Consider the following 18,540-nt stretch of genomic DNA (forward strand, 5'->3'; position numbering starts at 1 on the left):
AGGAATGCTTTAAGTAGCCAAAGCAACTACATATAAGGAACTCATATTATTCTTCTTCCTCCCCCAAAATGCCATAATCAAACAAAAAGATAATTCAGTCTAGTCTTAGCTTCTCAGTTTTATCATGCACTAAAATCAATCCTATTGCAAGACTGCTTTCCGTCCTTATTTTCTTTGACACATACCAACTTGCATTCGCTTCACTGAGCATTTCTGAGATAATCCAATCCCATTGGAGGCTTCACAGAAATACTCTCCAGTGTCGTTCTTTGTAACTGTGTTAAATAGCTGTTAAGACAGAGTCCAAAACCATTATCAGAATGGAAAAAAAATAAAAAAATCAGTATTTCCTGTGGGATAGAAATTTTGACATGTCAGCAGGGTTGGTTTTTTTTGTTTGTTTGTTTTGTTGTACTTTTTTTTAAACAACAGCAACAAAAATCTGAAAGAAAGTGAGAAATTCTGGTCCAGTTCAACCTCATAATTCAGCCTCTGGTCTAAGAGGGTCTTTTAGATGGACATTTTAACTAGACGGAGTGTACCTACCAGGAGATTCTTTTTCAATTGATCAGTACTTTCCAACTAAAAATACATAAAAATATAATTATGTACTACAAACAGTATTTCCCACAGAAAGTTTGTGGTTTTACTTTTTCCTCCCCAGAAGTGGCACTTCCTCTCTTATTCCAATGAAAGAATGCTAAACTGCACTATTTATCAAATACTATTACAGTAAAAATTAAAATGAGGAAGCAAGAGATGGACAGAGACTAACCTCATGTAAATTCCTGTGTTTCTCTGTGTTTTTTTAAAATCACCAGACTTGTTAACTGTTTCCCCTTTAATATATCATGTATTTTAAAACTAAGATTTTTCAGAAGTGATTAATAATTTTGAATAGTCCACCTAATTTCCACAGTGTACTGAAAGATCTACAGCACTTCTCAATGCTTAGTCACATTTCAGTTTCAAAGTTTGATCATGCAGAAAAGTAGGATGTTCCTAGAACAACTCTTTACTTCTGAAAAATCTCAGTTGACAATGCATCTTAAGTCGTATACATCAATTTTTCTAGAAGGATCAGGTAATTGCAGGGCAGGGAGGAGGGGATAAGAAAGAGATGGGCAGTTCTGGGGGGAAGGGTAGAAATCAAACAAATAAAACTAACACCCCCTACCACACACTAAACTTTTTTAAAGCCCTGACTTATTCCCACTGACTTCACAAGTACTGGACTGCAACTTGTAAATGCTGCTGGACTGCACAGATTGCACAGACTGTCCTTAGTGCTGCACTCCCCCCAAGGTGCGTGAAGGTGCTATTTCAGATTTTAAGGCGCTATCAGATGTAACTCTTTTGACATACTGAGAGATCATTCTCACCTGCCACTAGTTAGCTAACTGACAAGGTGAAATTTGTCATGTCTTTTCTACATTCTGCTCATTTATCATTACTGCAGCCTTGCAACTCAGCTCACCTGATTTGCCTGTATCACTCAACATCTATGGCTTGTTATTGGTCTAAGGCAGAAACCATCTTCTACATTTGTTAGCACATTTCAGCATGACATTGATCTCCAACAAAGACCTTGTGCATCATTGTACAAGACAGTAAATCAGCTCTCAAGAAGATCAAATTACTACAAAGTTGGTTATTATACTTACCAGAGTGCCAGACTTTTTATTCATGGTGTAAGTTATGTTTGCTGCTCTAGCACTGCCTGTTCCTGTCTTTTCCAGTAAGGCAACACCATTCTTGTACCACTGGTACTCAGATGGAGGAGACCCCTCAGTCTCTTTACAGCTCAGTTCCACTACTGTTCCTGTCATCGCAGAGCTGGGTACCTCACAGACCGGAGCAGTCGGAGGAACTGGACAGTGAAATTGCACTTGTTACACACTATTATCAGTACTCTCTATATGACAGCAGTTTAGCAGTCACTGAGGTAGAGATGAGCACTTGTGCACGTGCCTAGCAACTACCATGTTAGTGAAGACTGGTGCTAGAGAAGGGGCTGAAGGAAGAGTCCTGCTACTGGAGCAGCACAGTAAAATTTGTGAGTCGCTAGAGAAGTAGAAGAAAGAGACTTGCTCCCAGTCTCTTCCACCACACGCTGTGTCATCCTGTTTCCAATCCATACACTCATCCAACCCCAGAGAGTATGTTTCACCCTGTTTCTTATGTGGCACCTCTTGCTCTCAGATAGAAAGGGGATAACTCAGGGAATTTGTAGTTCAGAAATTCCTCCCCCACCCCAGTATTTAAAAACAGAAGTGAAGAAAAAGATATTTTTTTTTAATAAAAGAAGTAAAATGTTTTTTGAAAAACGATTGTCAGAAAGTATTACCAAGACTGGCCATCATCACAGCCATTGTGGGAATCCCGGGTTGAGGACAAAAACAAGTGGCTAAGAAATTTCAGTTTAAATTACAAAATAACATTCCCACATATAGATGCAGGAGAACTGATCATTATGTCTGCTATGAAGATGAACATCTCTTTTTCAATTATTCTTATGTGAACAGAAAAGAAACTTAGAGTTTGGGTTTTTATTAGTAACTTGAAGCTATGTAGAAGAAAATTAAAGGTGAAAAGGTGTGTATGGTACTTTAAAAGCATGAGTGACACCTTAACAGGTATTCACAGTTTTTCTTGGCTGCTTTTAAAATAAAAAAGCAAAAATAAAGAAAATAAAGTTAAATGCTAAATTCCCATTAGTTTTCAAACAGGTTTGTAAGAAACACACATACACAAAATCTCCTTTGGGCTCTAAAATTTCAACTCTACATTAAGAGACCCCATTTAAAAGAGGAAATCTTTTGAGAGAGTAGAAGAAAGCAGCAAAAGGTGGCATTAACTCATTGTTGGAGCTAATCAGAAGTTCTTGAATTTATCATCATTTATGAAGATCTTTGAGACTTTATTTATAATTTTTAAATCAATTATTTTTAACAGAAAAAAGCAATATAGAAGTTACAAAAGCTAGTATTTTCTTTTCTCTATATATAGAGAAAAGAAGAGAACTACCAAACTCTACCACTCATCCACTGCAAAAAATACCAGGAACAATGTAAGAAGAATGTGCTCACTATTCAGTTTTCCCTCCTTTCCCCACACTGGAAAAGAAAACAAGCGAAAAACCACAAAGAGCAACCACCCACCCCTCCCCCCAGCCAAGCCAACACCATCTCTCCTGTAAATAAAGTCCATAGATTGCTAGCTCACTCGCTGGCATGGTGCAGATGCTGCGGCAGTTTCTCCTTCCAAAAACAAGAGGAGGCTGTAGCATATTGGAATGAACTGATGCTTAGGAATATTTGATAAGTGTTGACAGATGCTAACTTTCCAGTGCCAAACACCATGATCAGGTTATCCAGATTCTCAACCACTGAGTGACTTGAGCTGTAGTAGACATGGAAGGTTCACCACCACATGAATCAGCATACTTGCTATGTTTTGAGACCTGAATGACACATTTATATAAATAAAAAAACTAGTTATGTTCCTTCCTAATGCAAGCATGCATTTTGCAAAGCTCTTTTGTGAAGTAGGCTGTAGAATGCGCATATGCACATGTATTTCTAAACATAGCCCAAAGACGAAAAATCCAGCAGCCATGCACCATATGGACATCTCTACTTTCAACACCCCTTGCCATCATTCAATTTCTTTACAAAAGCCCAAGTAATAAAGTCTGTTTGTACCTAATACTGTGAGAGTAATAGTAGCCTCTCCCAGGTGTTGCTCCTCTTCACTCTTTACACTGATTTCACAGCGGTAGGTGCCAGAATCCTTTCTAGTCACGTTTCTAATACGGATTCCTGTATTCAGCATCTCTGCTCGGCCTCGAAGATCACCTTTAAAGGGAGAACAGATAGAGAGGTTTCTGCTTTTTGCTTATAGCAGATATCTGTATCTCATTGGCTTGCTCTGAGATAACTTAAAATTTGTGAACTATTGCTCATTTGTTCAGTGTTCGTTATCTGTCATCAATGAGCAATATGTAGTCCCCCTCTCAAGACAGTGAGCACCTTCCACAACTTGTCCATTTAGTCCAAAAAACCTCAGTTCAAAAACTTACATTCATCATACATTTTCTAACTGGAAGATGGTATTCCCTTACAAAAAGAACTCTGCATCAGACCACAGCAAAGTATTTGACATTTCAATTTGGCAAGAAACGCTTGATGGATTCAGCAAAGATATTGCCATCAGACTTCTTATAATGAGGTTTTGTTCATTGTACAGGTTGTTGTGAAATTAAAGTTACTTGCACACTCAGAACTAGGAGTTCCAGTGTCGCTCTAAATTAAACATATGCAGAAAAATATCCCAAGTCCATTATCAAGACTAGCACATCTTGCAAGCTCTACAAACAAACAAAATTGCTGTGCTTTTATTTTACTTCTCAACTTGCATTTATTGTGTACAAGGTACTAGAAACTCCTATTTTCTTCAACGCATAAAGGTGAGGTAAGTCCTTTTAAGATGACAAAGAGAAATTCCACTTCTGAAAAGAACACGAATAATTTAAAATATACAGCTGAGTTTATATTTTATGTATATAAAAATTGCTGCATTATTCATATCTAAGCCTCCAGCTCTACAAGAGGCTTCAGAGGCCTCTTTGTAGGATAGCAGTACAGAGCTAAAAGTAATTTTGGGGAGTTTATGTTTGGACGTAATTTCAATTTTGAAAAACTTCAAGGAATATACAGTGCCATTTTTCTTAGTCTTGAGCTTTATTATATTTCACTTCATTAAAAAGGTAACTAATAACTGATAATTTTATCAAGAAATGCCTTTTTTTCCCCCCAGGAAAGCATTCTTTTTCTCAGAAGGACAGCTGTTCAGCATGGAGAGTCAAGAGCACTCTCTTTCAGTCATTTTCCTAATGGTATTCACCAAGAAAGAGTAGATATCTATGCTAGAGAATGACACATTAAACCATCAGTCTAAATTTGTAGTACTGTACCTGTAAATTCACCATTGTAGTAGACAAATGAGACTCCTTGAGACTGGATTTTCTTCCATTCTATTCTTAAGCTCATCCCTTTTGAAAATCTGTGCTTGCAACTAAGAATAGCCTCTATAGGAGAGAAAAGAAAAAAAAAGTGCAAAAGGAAAAATAAAAGACTTTAGCATCGTGTTTGGTACACATTCAGGCTCCATAAAATTAATATTCCCCTGTCAGAAGAATCTGAGCAGTCAGCAAGGTCCAGGATATACTTTTCAAAGTGATGCCATCAGACCTACTCCAGACTTACACAAACACAATGGGGAAACAGAAACTAGTAATTTTGCCATACTTCAGTGGCTTTTGGATCAAACTTCAGATGTTGGGGACTAGATATTCCCATGCTGGATGGGCACAGATTCTATAATACTACCCTCATTTTAGGTTTAAGTATTTACATTTGTGAGCAGACCACCATTTAAAAAAAAAACACCCAAAAAACCAACAAAAAACCAAATAGAAAAACCCGACTCTAACCTCTGTTAAAATCTGCAACGCCTGAACTTAATTCAGTATCACTAGTTTAACTTCTTAAATTTATAACTTAAGACAGATGGAAAACACATCAGTAAGATGGTTATTCTAAGTAACTTACACACTTAATTACAATTTCACATTGGTTATTTTAAGGGTGTGTGGAAAGTGAGAATCTGCTTCATTAACATTATCCAATCAATGATCTTTTCAAGAATATGTGAAGGGGGCACTGATAAACAAAAACACAACAACACAAACACGACAGACAAGGACTAACAGAGACGATGACCATGAGTCTCCAAATAAACTGATGGGCCTGTGGTATCAGCAACTGGCATGAGTGAGGGTTTCTGTGTCAACAGGTGGAGGGGGCACAGATCTCGGAGAATCTCAAAGCACTGTACCTGGAGTGCCAGCTACTGGGGCAAAGCGGGGTGGCTTGAGTGAACTTAAGGCCAACAACTCAGGTCACACTGGGAGTGCAGGCAGCCCTGGGCTTGTGGTATGTGTCAAATTTCTGTTATCTTCACCAGACCTGGTGCAGGAGCAAGGGCAGTGAATGAGTAGAGGTGTCATGCTGGTACTCTGGGGATCCATGAATGTGCATGTGCTTGTGAATCTAGAGAGCATCGTGTGAGGGCTTTCACCACTGAACTCCAATCACTACCAGTCACAGAAGAGGAAGGAGGCATGGTTGTTTATACTTAATGTTTTATGTGAGCCCAGGCATGTTATATATGTAGGTATTGTTGAAGACAGCACTTTGTCTGAGGTCTGTGTAGCTGGCAGTGTCAGTGTCACGAGTGTGTGTATGTGTGGGTCTCAGCAAATACGGCTGAAAGGCAATTAAGAGCTAACAACAAATCTGCCCACTCACTCTTTAGAGTCTGATTTCCTAGGTCTGTTCTGTAGAGAAAGAAAAAGCTTCCAAAGGGCCAGACTGGTAGCCTTGGAGATCTCTCACAGAGGAAAAAAAAATGTCCAGACTTGAAAGAAAAATTGAGGCAGGAGGGCATTCTTTGCCAGAAACATGTTAAACACGCACTGGCCGCTTCGAAAAACATGCTGTGCACTCAGGAAGCCCAAGGTTCCTGACTTCAGGTTGAGTGGATGGGTGGAGGCTTCCTGAATCTTAAGATTTGCTAAAGTTTCCTTTGCATTTTGTTTTTGTATCCTTCTAACAAAGAAAAACCATCATTCAAGCTCAGCTTGCTTTTGCTCCTGACCTTGTCACAGCTGGCTGGTCTCCTGAGTTGGTCTATATTAGTCGACACAGACAGCTCAGCTGAAGTGTTCTTAGCTGAACAAGTCACCTCTGTCTTGAATGAGCTGCCCCTTCCTCGCATGACACAGTTTTTTCATTTCAGAAAAAATGCTAACTTGATACTCTCTTACTAATCCTATTTGGAGAAAGAGAATGCAATAGAAAAGGAGCACACATAGAACAGAGACAACATAACGAACCCCTCCATAGTTATAGTTCCCCTCTCATGGTTTTTTCCCTACTAATGGAGTCAGTGAGATGTATTTTCCAGAACAGGTCTACTTGACTTGCATTAAGGTAGGACACTGTATCTGCCAGGCCTGGAAGAACCTTCTGGCATCTTGGGGAAGTCTGGACAATGTTTAATTTGGTTTTACACCTGATCTGGAGGCTATCATTTGATTATAGAATCACAGAATATCTCAAGTTGGAAGGGACCCATAAAGATCATAGAGTCCAATTTCCTGCTGCTTGCAGGACTACCTAACAGTAAACCATACGACTAAGAGTGTTGTCCAGATTCTCCTTGAACTCTGACAGGCTTGGTGCCATGACCACCTCTTTGGGGAGCCTGTTCCAGTGAATGACCATCTTCCGACAATAACAGGAGTTGGAGGAGAAAGAAAAACAACAAAAAAGCATTTCAGATCAGCTGCATCCAGGTGAATAACTACATCTGTCAGCCCCTGCCATTCCCTTAGTGCTGCTACACAAAGAATTTGGCATGGCATCTGAGCTATGTTAAACAGGTATCACTCTCATAAATAAGAAAAGAACAAAATGCAAGCCATATATCATACAAAAAGACAGAAGATAATCAAGCTCTAATATTACCTGAAGAGCTTCTCGCTGCTCTTGCCTGTCCTGAGCTCTAAGTTAAGTTTTTCTTCCTCAATAGTGACAAGCATACTTGACAGGAGCCCAGCTAACAGCTTCAGAGACCACCAAAGTATTTGATTATTACTTCAAACAGATGATTAAAGCCTAAAGCTCAGCAAATAGTTCTTTCAATTCCCGAACTCCCATCTCTCCATTCCTACCAAATTCAATGAAAAAACTAAAAACCCCACATAACCCACAAACCTCACAAACGCACTACTAGGATCCCTTTCTCATCTACTCAGCGAACATCAGGTTTTTCTTCCTGTCTCCTTAACTTCTCTAGTACATTACTGGAAGTCATTTATCATTTTACCTATGACGTATACATATATAAATAGCCAATATAGTTACTGACAATTAAAAATAGCCTTTAAATTATAGTTACTGGCAATTAGCTGCCTTACATTTGTTCTCTATCAAGTCCCTCACTTCTCTGTCTCATAAGATAACTAATGCTTCTGCTTTCTACCAGTTCCCAGCATTTTGGGTGGAAGGAAACCAAGGAGAAGGTACAGAATGAGATACCAGGACTGAGAAACAAGTCAAAGAATCACAGAATAGGTGAGGCTGAAAAGAACCTCTGGGGAGGCACCTAGTCCAACCCCACATAAAGTAAGACAAAAATACTGGGACAAGAACAAGGTTACACAGAGTTAAGGGAGAAAGTAGGATTGTCTTGATCCTCAGGAAAGAGGAAGACAATCTTAACAGCTGCACAGCTTCTGAATGCATAGCTCTCATGTCTTGTGTATATATTAAAAATAATCACAGCAATGCTGATACCATACCCTTAAACTCCTCTGCTTTTACATTTTTGTTATCTGTTTCAATGGAAATTCCAGACACTTTACGATCTGCAAGAGACAAAAAAAACAACAAAAAAAGACAATTCAGCAATGAACACTTGTCATTTCATATATGCTTCAGGAGCTATAATCAGTATTTTCGAGAAGTCCTTACACTGGACAGATCAGATATTGTCTACTGGAAAGAGCATGGGACTAAGAGCTAGATCAGGGCTGGCCATGTGGATGGCCTTGAACAATTAATCTTTTCCTCTCCATGCCCTGGCACCTGTAAAAAATAGTAATATTTCTCTTTTACAATAGTATAATAATATTTACATGTGAGAAGTTCTATATAAACACTAGGCATTGTTTTATAATCAGGTAATGTCTCAGTCTGTTTCTAAATGGGGAGACTTCTATTAATCCATAAGTGTATTTTCCATTGTATTCGTATTACAGGGCAGGCATATTTACTGAAGAATACCATATACAGTTTCTACATGGTAAAAAAATATGTGCACAGTAATTGCAGTTACCTCAAATTCTTGTTGAAATGAGAAGGAAAACATTAGTCAACATTTCTATAGTTTTATATCAAAGAGAGAAAAGAAAAAAACCCATACATTCTTGGATAAATCTTGTATCAGACATACTGAAATTTCAGAGCAAACAAGTGAAATAACCACTAGCCTGACATCAACGCCCACCCAGCTCCCTCCTCCCTCACTGCACCTCACTATACACCCTCTCGTAAGAGCTGCTTTCCTCCCAGAAAAGGACTCCACTGTGTCCCCTTACAATTCATAAGTATTCCTGCAAGGCCCGAGTTGGTCACAGTTATGATGATTACTCCATGGCAGGCTACAAGTCTACCAAGTGCTGTAGAATAGCTAAATACAGTTCTTTACACAGGTTTATGTTAATTGTTTGTGGTTGGTTGTTTTTTGTTTGGTGTTTTTGTTTGTTTGATATTTTGGTGGGTTTTTGCTTGTTTGTTTTTTCCTCCCGAAAGCATCACAAATTCCTTTGGGTTTAGGACCACTTCTGAAGACAGAATGGGCATTCCTAATGCTGTCCCTTTCCTCCATCCGCATCAGCCAACTGAACAATTGCTACAGAGGGTACAAACAAGAACTGAGCCTCTCCCCTCATCAACAGTATTTAGAAACATGGCTTGTTTAAGAGTATAATGTTCTTTTGACTGATAGAAACTAGTCTTACTTTACTTGAATTAGTCTAATCTTGCCACCTACTTCTCTCATGCACTCAGACCTCCTTTGTTCATCCCTAAAGAATTAATTTCCCTTTCCCCTGCCTCATGGGGGAAGATGTGCACACAACCTAGCAGATGGATATCCAGTCTTGATCTGAAGACATAAATAGATCAAGAATATTATGCTTCTTATTGTTTTCTTTTGACAGTTGATTACTTCTGCTGAAGCCTCATTTCTTGCTTGGACTACCATTTGGGCCTTCAAGTACGAGTTCTCACAGCTCTGAGCTAGCATACCATTTGCTTTGTATAAAAGTACCATCACTGAATCATTGAATGGTTTGGGTTGGAAGGGACCATTAAAGATCATCTGGTCCAACCCCCCTGTAATGAGCAGGGACATCTTCAACTCGATCAGGTTGCTCAGAACCCTGTCCAGCCTGACCTTGAATGTTTCCAGGGATGGGACATCTACCACCTCTCTGGGCAAGGGCAATCTGTTCCAGTGATTCACCACCTCCATAGTGAGAATTTTCTTCCTTATATCCTGTCTGAATGCACCCTCCCTTAGTTTAAAACTATTACCCCTTGTCCTTTCTATTGCAACAGATCCTACTAAAAAGTTTGTCTCAATCTTTCTTACAAGCCCCATTTAAGTACTGGAAGGCCACAAGTAGAGTGAAAGGTCTTCTCAAAGTCTTCTCTTCCCCAGGCTAAACAACTCCAACCCTCTCAGCCTTTCCTCATAGGAGAGGTGTCCCATCCCTTTGATGATCTTCATGGCTCTCCTCTGACCCACTTCAACAGGTTCATGTCCTTTCTGTGCTAAGGATGCCAGAGCTGGATGCAGCACTCCATATGGGGTCTCACCAGAACAGAGTAGAGGAGGAGAATCGTCTCATTCCACCTACAGGGTGCATTTTTTTTATGCAGTTCAGGCTATGCCTGGCTTTCTGGGCTGCGTGCACACATTATTAGCTCATGTCCAGCTTTTCATCCACCAGTACCTCCAAGTCCTTATCAGCAGGGCTGCTCTCAATCCCTTCCTCTCCCAGCCTGTATTGGTACTGAGGGTTGCCCTGATCCAGGTGCAAGACTCTGCACTTGGCCTTGTGGAACCTCAGGAGGTTCACATGGGCCCACTTCTCCAGCTTGTCCAAGTCCCTCTGGATGCCATCCTGTCCCTTAGGCATGTCAACCTCACCATTCAGCTTGGTGTCATCTGCAAAATTCCTGTGGGTACACTTAATCCCACTATGTCATCAATGAAGACATTAAACAGCACAGGTCCCATACATCATCATGGTTTTCTGCTCAAATAAAGATCATCCCTTATTGTTCAAGTCTGGCACTACAGAGGGATTTTTCCATCCCAACTGCTCCTATGGCCCTTTCCCTCTATAATTTTCTAGGGGTTTTTACAGCATCCTTTAAAAATTCAGATTGTGGTATTATCTGTAACCATTGCCTTTGTGAGTCATGGAGCAACAGTCAGAATAGGAATTTGAGTCCCCAACACTGTAGCTGAAGTTCAGCTACTCATTCACTGTATCCTGTTGTGGTGGGTTGACCTTGGTCAACTGCCAGACACCCACCCAGCCACTCTTCACTACTCCTCCTCCTCCTCCTCATGAGGGAGGAGAAAAAAATTGAAAAGCTCAGAGGTCAAGAGAAAAACAGTGGGATCACTTAGTAATTACCACCACTGGCAAAACAGACTCAACTTAGGTAAAATTAATTAAATTTATTGCCAATTAAAAATAATGTAAATGCAGAGGTTGTGGGGAATAAAGGTTATGATCAGCCCATGACAGCTCCTCTCTGCTTCAGCATGGGCTCTTCTCCATGGGCTGCAGATACTGTCAGGAGCCTCCTCCTACGTGGATCCTCCATGCACTACAGCTTCCTTCAAAGCATATACACTTGCTCCAGTGGGAGATCCTCCAAGGGCTGCAGAGGATCTTCCTCCTCTCACCTCAGTGCTCACAGGGCCTTTTCTCATAATTTAGTCCTCATTGCTGACCATTTGGCACCATTTTGCCTGTCCTTAACCAGGCTTTCCCCAGGCACCACCATCCTGGCTGTGGGGCTCAGCCGTGCAGTGCAGTGGGGCTGTCAGAGCTGGCTGGAACCAGCTGTGTCCAGCACAGGGCAGTCCCAGCCTCTCCTCACAGGGGCCACTCTGCAGTCCCCACCAGTGCCCAAGTCCAGTAGTTCTGTGTTACTCTTCAGTTCCACTGCTTTCTAGGTATCACACTATCCCCTTTCCAATATATGTCCAACATTTATTGTTTCTAAGAGAATACAGCTTCACACTTGGCAGCATAAAGTAAATTTTCATATGTGCACATACACCAAATCTGTGTGCAACTATCCTGTCCTTGATATGTTTTAATTTTATCGCCACCCTTATGTTACCCCAAAATAGTTACAGCAAAAGTTTATAATATAAAAATAAATAAAAAGTGAAGAAGACAATTCCAGCAATGCCATTTATGTACTCTTAGAACAGTGAAAGAGCAAAAAATATTTGCATTACAAATAGTGCTTGGAAATTTTTTCCACCCCATCAAGAAAGGAAATTTTCCTGTTGGACTTTAAGAAAAGAAATTAAAAAAAAAAATGCCCCCCCCACTCCTGTTGAGAGGAGGGAAATACTTTTCCAGAACCTCCCACACAGAGCCCATCTTCTTGATTTTGTCCAAGTTTGGCCTAGAATAAAGCCTGAAGTTATTAAGCAATTGTCCTTTTAACCTATTAAGTTCTGTTTAGATTTACAGAAAAAAAAAAACTTTTTATTTTTACCTAAACCATGCTGTTTCTAGAACAACACCCCCACCCAATATCCTATATGCCAACTGAGAAGAAATCACATTTATCTGTTAAAATAACCTCTTCCTTCATGTGTTCATGATGAGGAGGAACATTTTTCTGAGGTTCTGACAGCAGCTAACACTTGTTAACACTTAGGAAGCATTTCTAGGACTCCAGTGTGTGGTAAAACCCTTTATAAATTATTGGCACATCAACCTTCTCTGTCTGGAAACAAAACAGCTCAAATGCATGCAATTCACCACTGTATTAATTGACTGTTTCCCAGACCTTGACATTTCTCTCCTTTTCTTATACAGATGTCACATAGCTCACTGCCACAGTCTAAGTATTCATAAGCTAGAAGCCACAATAAGAAAAAATGTTTTATGTCTCCTGGGGCAGGATTATAATACTTACTTCTCACTATGGAAGTTACCAAGAAATTACTTTGCATACTTTGTATTGGGAGCTTGCAATTGCACAAAGTCTCCATATTTCCCTTTGCATCAAGGGATTTATAGAATGCATGAAGATCCTATTATGCAATACTGTAAGTACAAAATATGTCAGAGAAAAATAAATAAGGTAAACATATACACAGCCTTCCTCCTCCCACAGACAAACTACACATATACAAGAAGTAGTAGAGTCCAAACGGTAACTTAAGGTGGTACAGAGATAGCTGACAATTAAAACCATTCTATATCCTGATCAAGCAGAAAGATAGGAGAGCTCTTTAAAGCAAGAGCATCTCTTCCTTAAAATATCCTTTTAGAAATGCCTCTGCCAATTATTCAGAATCCAAGATTCAAGTTACACACCATATGAAGAGCAATAGTGAAAAGATGACATACTACTTTTACCAGTAAACTTTGTTCATCACACACTTTTATACAGCCTAAAAAAAACCCCTATAGTCTTACAAGTCAGTAACTTCATTTGTTTAGAAGTAAATCCCAAAAATATACAATTTCCATTTGATAATCACGCACACAGCTGTAAACTGATACTACTAGCTGGAAGAATCATTAAGGAAAAGTATATTAGTCAAGTCAAATCAAAGGAAACAGCATGCCTGGAGGAAGTTACATGAGAACAGAATCAAAACAAAGTTATAAGTACAAGAGGAAAAAAAAGCTGTCTTGTGGTATTTGCCTTGCCAAGTTCTAAATAGCAGGTGGTCTAGAGCAATGTTTAACAAAGGATTTCAGAGGATACTGTAAGTTTAGGAAGTCCAGTGTCCCACGAATAAAGTGATAATGAAGTCAATTCTCTTTCTGAAATCCCTAATAGAGAACAGGAAACCAGGCATCTGTTTGGTGTTAGCATTCCCCAGACACATGACCACCTCAGGATAAACCGTTGGCAACATGCTTAGATGCTGATGCAGACTTCTCAGCTATGTAACTACCTACCATGAGGCACTGAAATGATACCTAGACTTTTGCCACATCATTTAAATGTTCACGTCTGTTATGGTTTCCTAAAAGAAGTAGTCCATAGATTACACAGTCCAAAGGGAAAGGGTGGAGAAGGCATCTACCTTTGGACAGATCTGTGAATCTCCTAAAAAAACAAACAAGCAAAAAAACAACAAAAAAACAACCAACAAACAAAGAAAAGAAACAAAGACTTACTTCTTAGTAGTCCGAGATGCAGTTGCTACAACTGCAAGCCTACCAACCCTGCTTCCAGTGGCACTGGCAGGCTACACTATGTTAACTCCAACAGGTAACTTACAACAGGCAGCCAGGGCTCAGACCCACCACTCTTCACGGCCACGTTGCTGTCAGTGTTTAAGCAGCTTTCATCTTCCACCAGCGCTGCTTGGTCAATGCTAACCTCCAGCAAACACACTGGAGAGAGAGACTAGGAGCATTCACAGCCTCTGTGGCAGTCTCCTGTGTTTGCCAGAGTCCTTAACCTATCTTTGAAATTGGCAATTTGGGCACCAAAACATAGCCTGAAATTACTTAATGAAGCTGGTTTTACTCCAGTTAACATAACATAAACATAGTATTAAGACTTCAGATTTTGGACAAGGGCTAAAAGAAATTATCTCACATCATGGGGGGGTGGGGGGGGAGGAAGTAGCAGCAGCTCAACTTCAGTCTTTCAGTTAACTTGAGTTACAAAATTTCTTGAATCTTAAAGAATAATAATAGAACAGGATTTACTTTGAGCAGAGTTTATCCAGTTCACAAAAACCTAACCCTGCATAACTTCAGCCACAGAAAACAAATAAGGGAATAGTTTGAAGGGGGGCAGTGGGTGGGTCCTACAGAGTAGGAATAATAATTCCATCTAAGCCCAGACGTGGAGAGCAAGTTTGTATTTTCATAGCTATGGTGTGACTGCATAAAGGATGGCAACCCAAGAGAGAAAGCACATTTTTCTGGCTGACCAGCTAAAAGGGTCTAAAGCACAAAGGGAACTTAGGGAGCTTCTTAGCCACCCTTTCACTTATGTGGTAGCAGTCAGCAGCACTTCTGTCATGTTTTGGAAGCTGCTAGACTTAAACACAGCAAGCTTTAGTTGCTCAGACACCGGAGCTGCTGCAGCTCTCCGACATCTGGTGGTAACACAGTTAAGCTATTCTCTCTTGAGAATAGCTTAACACACTGCAAAATAAGTAGCAAGATTTTTCAACACACTGGCTAATAAGGACATAGACCTCGCAAATGTTTTTAATCAAGGAAGAAAACCTAGAGATCCTACACTATGTACAAATGTGCTATCCCTACATCAGTGGCAAATGAGAAAAATGTTTTTCTAGCAGCTTGAAGAAACTGCTTTTAACAAGTAAATTAAGTTCTTAGTCCTTACAACTATAAGGAAAAATTCCTCAATATGAGCAGAGGCAGCACTGGTTGCTGAACAACTGAAGTTGTTCTAGTGTATCTGTGCTGGTAGCATTCCAAGCATCAGGAAAAGATACGGCCAGTTATTTTCATTCCTTAGACAGTATGAGAAATGCAGTATCTCAGTCTTGACTCCTGGGAATGACACAGGTACAGCAGAAGGCGGCAGCTTTTAGATACTCAGAATATTCAAAGAATTGGAGGACACAGGGAATAAGAGCTCACTGGCAGAGTAACACAGTTTAACTTTCATGTTGTAGGCAGTGCCTTTTCCATAAGGAGATTTAGTAACAACTTCATGAAAAGGCTTGCAATAAACCACAATTTGTGCACAGATACCTGCTAGCTTTGCCTCCCCTCCTTTTATACAAGCCTTCTCCCAACTCCTGACAAATTTTTTATTCATTGAGAAATGGACTAGGTTTTTGGAGCACAGGAAGGGCAGGGGCGGTGGGAAGAAAACAGTTAAATCCAGTAATTGGTTTGGCTTCTGTTTTGGAAGAGCAGCTATTACAAAATTAAAATTCCATTTGTACAGCTGAGTATCTGACACACAAATTGACCATCCCCCACCTTTAGCAAAACAAAAAAATTTCCCCCAAACCCAAAAGCTATTTTCCCCCTTCCATCCCAGACACAGAGCCACATGCAATGGAGTAATCCTCCACTCCATTTGCTCTCCTGAGCAGAGCTATACATTTGAAGCCGACAAGGTCAGCATCCAGAAGGCCACATTAAATGTCTTGTTGGGAAGTCAGCAGATATTCTCTTCACCTTTTTTATTGAGAAATCTCAAATTAAGAGCAAAAGCCGTCAAATTAAAAAAGAAAAGCCAAACCACAAAACAATAACAACAAAAACCAACATTATCTATAGATACTCAAGTAAGACAAAGTAGTCAAGTTTTAAGGTATCCTGCAGGGAGGATATCTATTACAACAAAGTAAGCAAAGTATACTTCAGGGGTTCCTCCAAACAGAAAAACCTGTCAAGTAGTAGGTTGTTTCAAAAAAGAAAACAAAACAAACCCTCACAAAACAGCAAACTCCAAAACTAAAACTTAGGCTAAAACTTAGGCTAAAGTAACAGAGTTTAAATAGCCAAGCTCCTCAAGCTCAAATAGTTTTTCTTGGATTTACTACTGATTACATATCCAGAGGTCTAGAGCCCAGTAAAAAAACCACTATTTTATTTGTATGTTCCATAAAAATAAAAACAATCCTTCACACTCATCTATTACAGAAAGTAGATTTTAATCAGCTTCAGTAACTCTCCCTTCATAATGGGAATGACATGAGAAACAGAATGCAGAACTGCACTTTCATCCAGCCAGGAGTTACAGGGGAAGACAAGCTTTGCCAGAAAGTGACTAAAAGTAGGATTTGTAACTGTATTAAAAGCTAGTATTGGATGACCTGGGGAGCTCTCACAGGGGAAAGAAGTTCTTGTGTTAAATGCTTCACCTACAGAGCAGACTTGGAAAGAGATTTTCTTTTATAATGCCAGCCTAAGAATGAATTAATCATCGGCTTTATGTGTACTGCTTCGTGCAATCTGTGAGGCTAGCACAGCAGCTGATTGTGCCTTTATTCTTAACTTTCAAGTTAAGAAAAAAAAAAATCTTGAAAGTAAAGAAATAGTAAGAGACTGAAGTTTTCAGAGCCAATTATCTAAAGTTATCAGTACTAGTCCTAAGAGTTTAAGATCATGTCAATGATTCATTTCAGAGCAGAGCCCCAAGGACAGTTGGCCCAGGAAAGTAGGAAATAAAAATCAAGTGGCATGGGACAAGAAAGGACGAGATTATTTAGGTCAGCCTTTCTGAAGGAACCGAACATCAAGGCACAACAATTCCAGATTAACTGAACAGCCTCCTAAGTGCTTTTGGCAGTCCCAACAGGGAGATATTACTGCATGAGATTGTGTGGGAAATTGTGGTCAAAAATAAATTTATAATTAATTTTCATCTAATTAATAATCAAAATGTAAAAGTCAATTTCCTTCAGTGTTTTTTGCCTCCTCTTTTTCTACACACACAGAAGAGAGGAACAGTTTGAATTCATAACTTGCAAGGGTTCAATATAGCACCAAGTTTATTCCAAAGCAGAAATAATCCGGAAAGCATATGCTATTAACTAAATAAATATGTATAGCTCTCACTTTTACAAGACTCAAAAACTCTGCTACTCTTCTTGTCTCCATGGCAATTCAGACGGAGCTTCTGAAAATGGGGGATGGGGTTTTAAACTAGTCTGGCTCTCACAAAAAAAAGCCTATTTTCCATCCCTCTCTCAGTCCTGCTCAACATTGGTTTCCACAGCAACTCAGGAGCAGCTCAAAGACAGCTTGTAAATTCAGCCCAAGCCTATAGCTGCTTCAGCTGTTGCTTATTTTAAGAGGCATCAGGGTGCTGACGACTTGTGTCTAGTACCATCATGTTTCAAAAGACCACGAGAATAGGCTATGGGAGTAGAAGCCTCTTGCCACTGCTGTCCCGCCCACCTCATATCACACATGAGAGCAGTGATTTGAAGAAACAAATTTCAAGTTGCATTACCAGGTGTAACAACTCAGCAAACCACTCACCTGTGCAAATACATAGAGAAACTGTCATAGAATGATTATTAAATTAACACAAAGCTATGTACCGAGTACAAACTGGCATGTTCCTCTGAAGTCAATAGTACTAGTCTGATTTACATCGGCTGTAAAATCTGCCCTGAAACACAAGACAGCTTGGAAACCAGAAGAAACAACTCCCCCCAGAAACCCACACAACCATTCTGACCCCCAGTTTGTGATAAAGATCTCTGAAATCTCCTACAATGTTTAAGTGACTTTTGCTGGAACTGCCAAGCAATTTGAAAAGGATAAACACTTAAGAAGCCATGTCATTTATATACCTACAAATACATACATTATTTATCTAAGAAAGTCTGAAAACAAATATAGTTTACTTTCCAAATGTGCAAACTAGCATTAGTTACAATTCCTGTTAACACGATATGAAACTAGAGTCTCTGCTTATTCAGGCCCAGCAAAGTCATTTAAGCTCTCTCACTGTAGGATCCCGCTTCCACATGCTAGAAAGAACATCAGACACTACAATTTTAAATTGTGGTAAGTAAATACATTGTTATAGTGAAGAAATGTCTCTTCCCATAGTCTTACTGATTTAAAGTGGAGCCAAATTCCATGTGTATCCTCAGTCCCTTCTACAGTTT

The 18,540-nt window shown here is 39.6% G+C and overlaps 1 protein-coding gene across 1 annotated transcript in view; it reads right to left on the reverse strand.

Annotated features, from left to right (window-relative positions):
- JAM2 (junctional adhesion molecule 2) overlaps positions 1–8,479 on the reverse strand; it is a 13,046-nt gene extending 4,567 nt beyond the window's left edge. The window contains exons 1-5 of the mRNA XM_010179662.1: positions 8,429–8,479; positions 4,976–5,089; positions 3,705–3,857; positions 1,665–1,870; positions 186–288 (exon numbers count right to left, since the gene is read on the reverse strand). Of these exons, the coding sequence (XP_010177964.1) occupies positions 186–288; positions 1,665–1,870; positions 3,705–3,857; positions 4,976–5,051 (538 nt within the window). The 5' untranslated portion in view covers positions 5,052–5,089; positions 8,429–8,479. The remainder of the gene's footprint in view (positions 1–185; positions 289–1,664; positions 1,871–3,704; positions 3,858–4,975; positions 5,090–8,428) is intronic.
- Between the last annotated feature and the right edge of the window lie 10,061 nt (positions 8,480–18,540).

Source organism: Mesitornis unicolor, unplaced genomic scaffold, assembly GCF_000695765.1.
Source record: "Mesitornis unicolor isolate BGI_N332 unplaced genomic scaffold, ASM69576v1 scaffold21442, whole genome shotgun sequence".
NCBI classification, from domain to species: Eukaryota; Metazoa; Chordata; class Aves; order Mesitornithiformes; family Mesitornithidae; genus Mesitornis; species Mesitornis unicolor.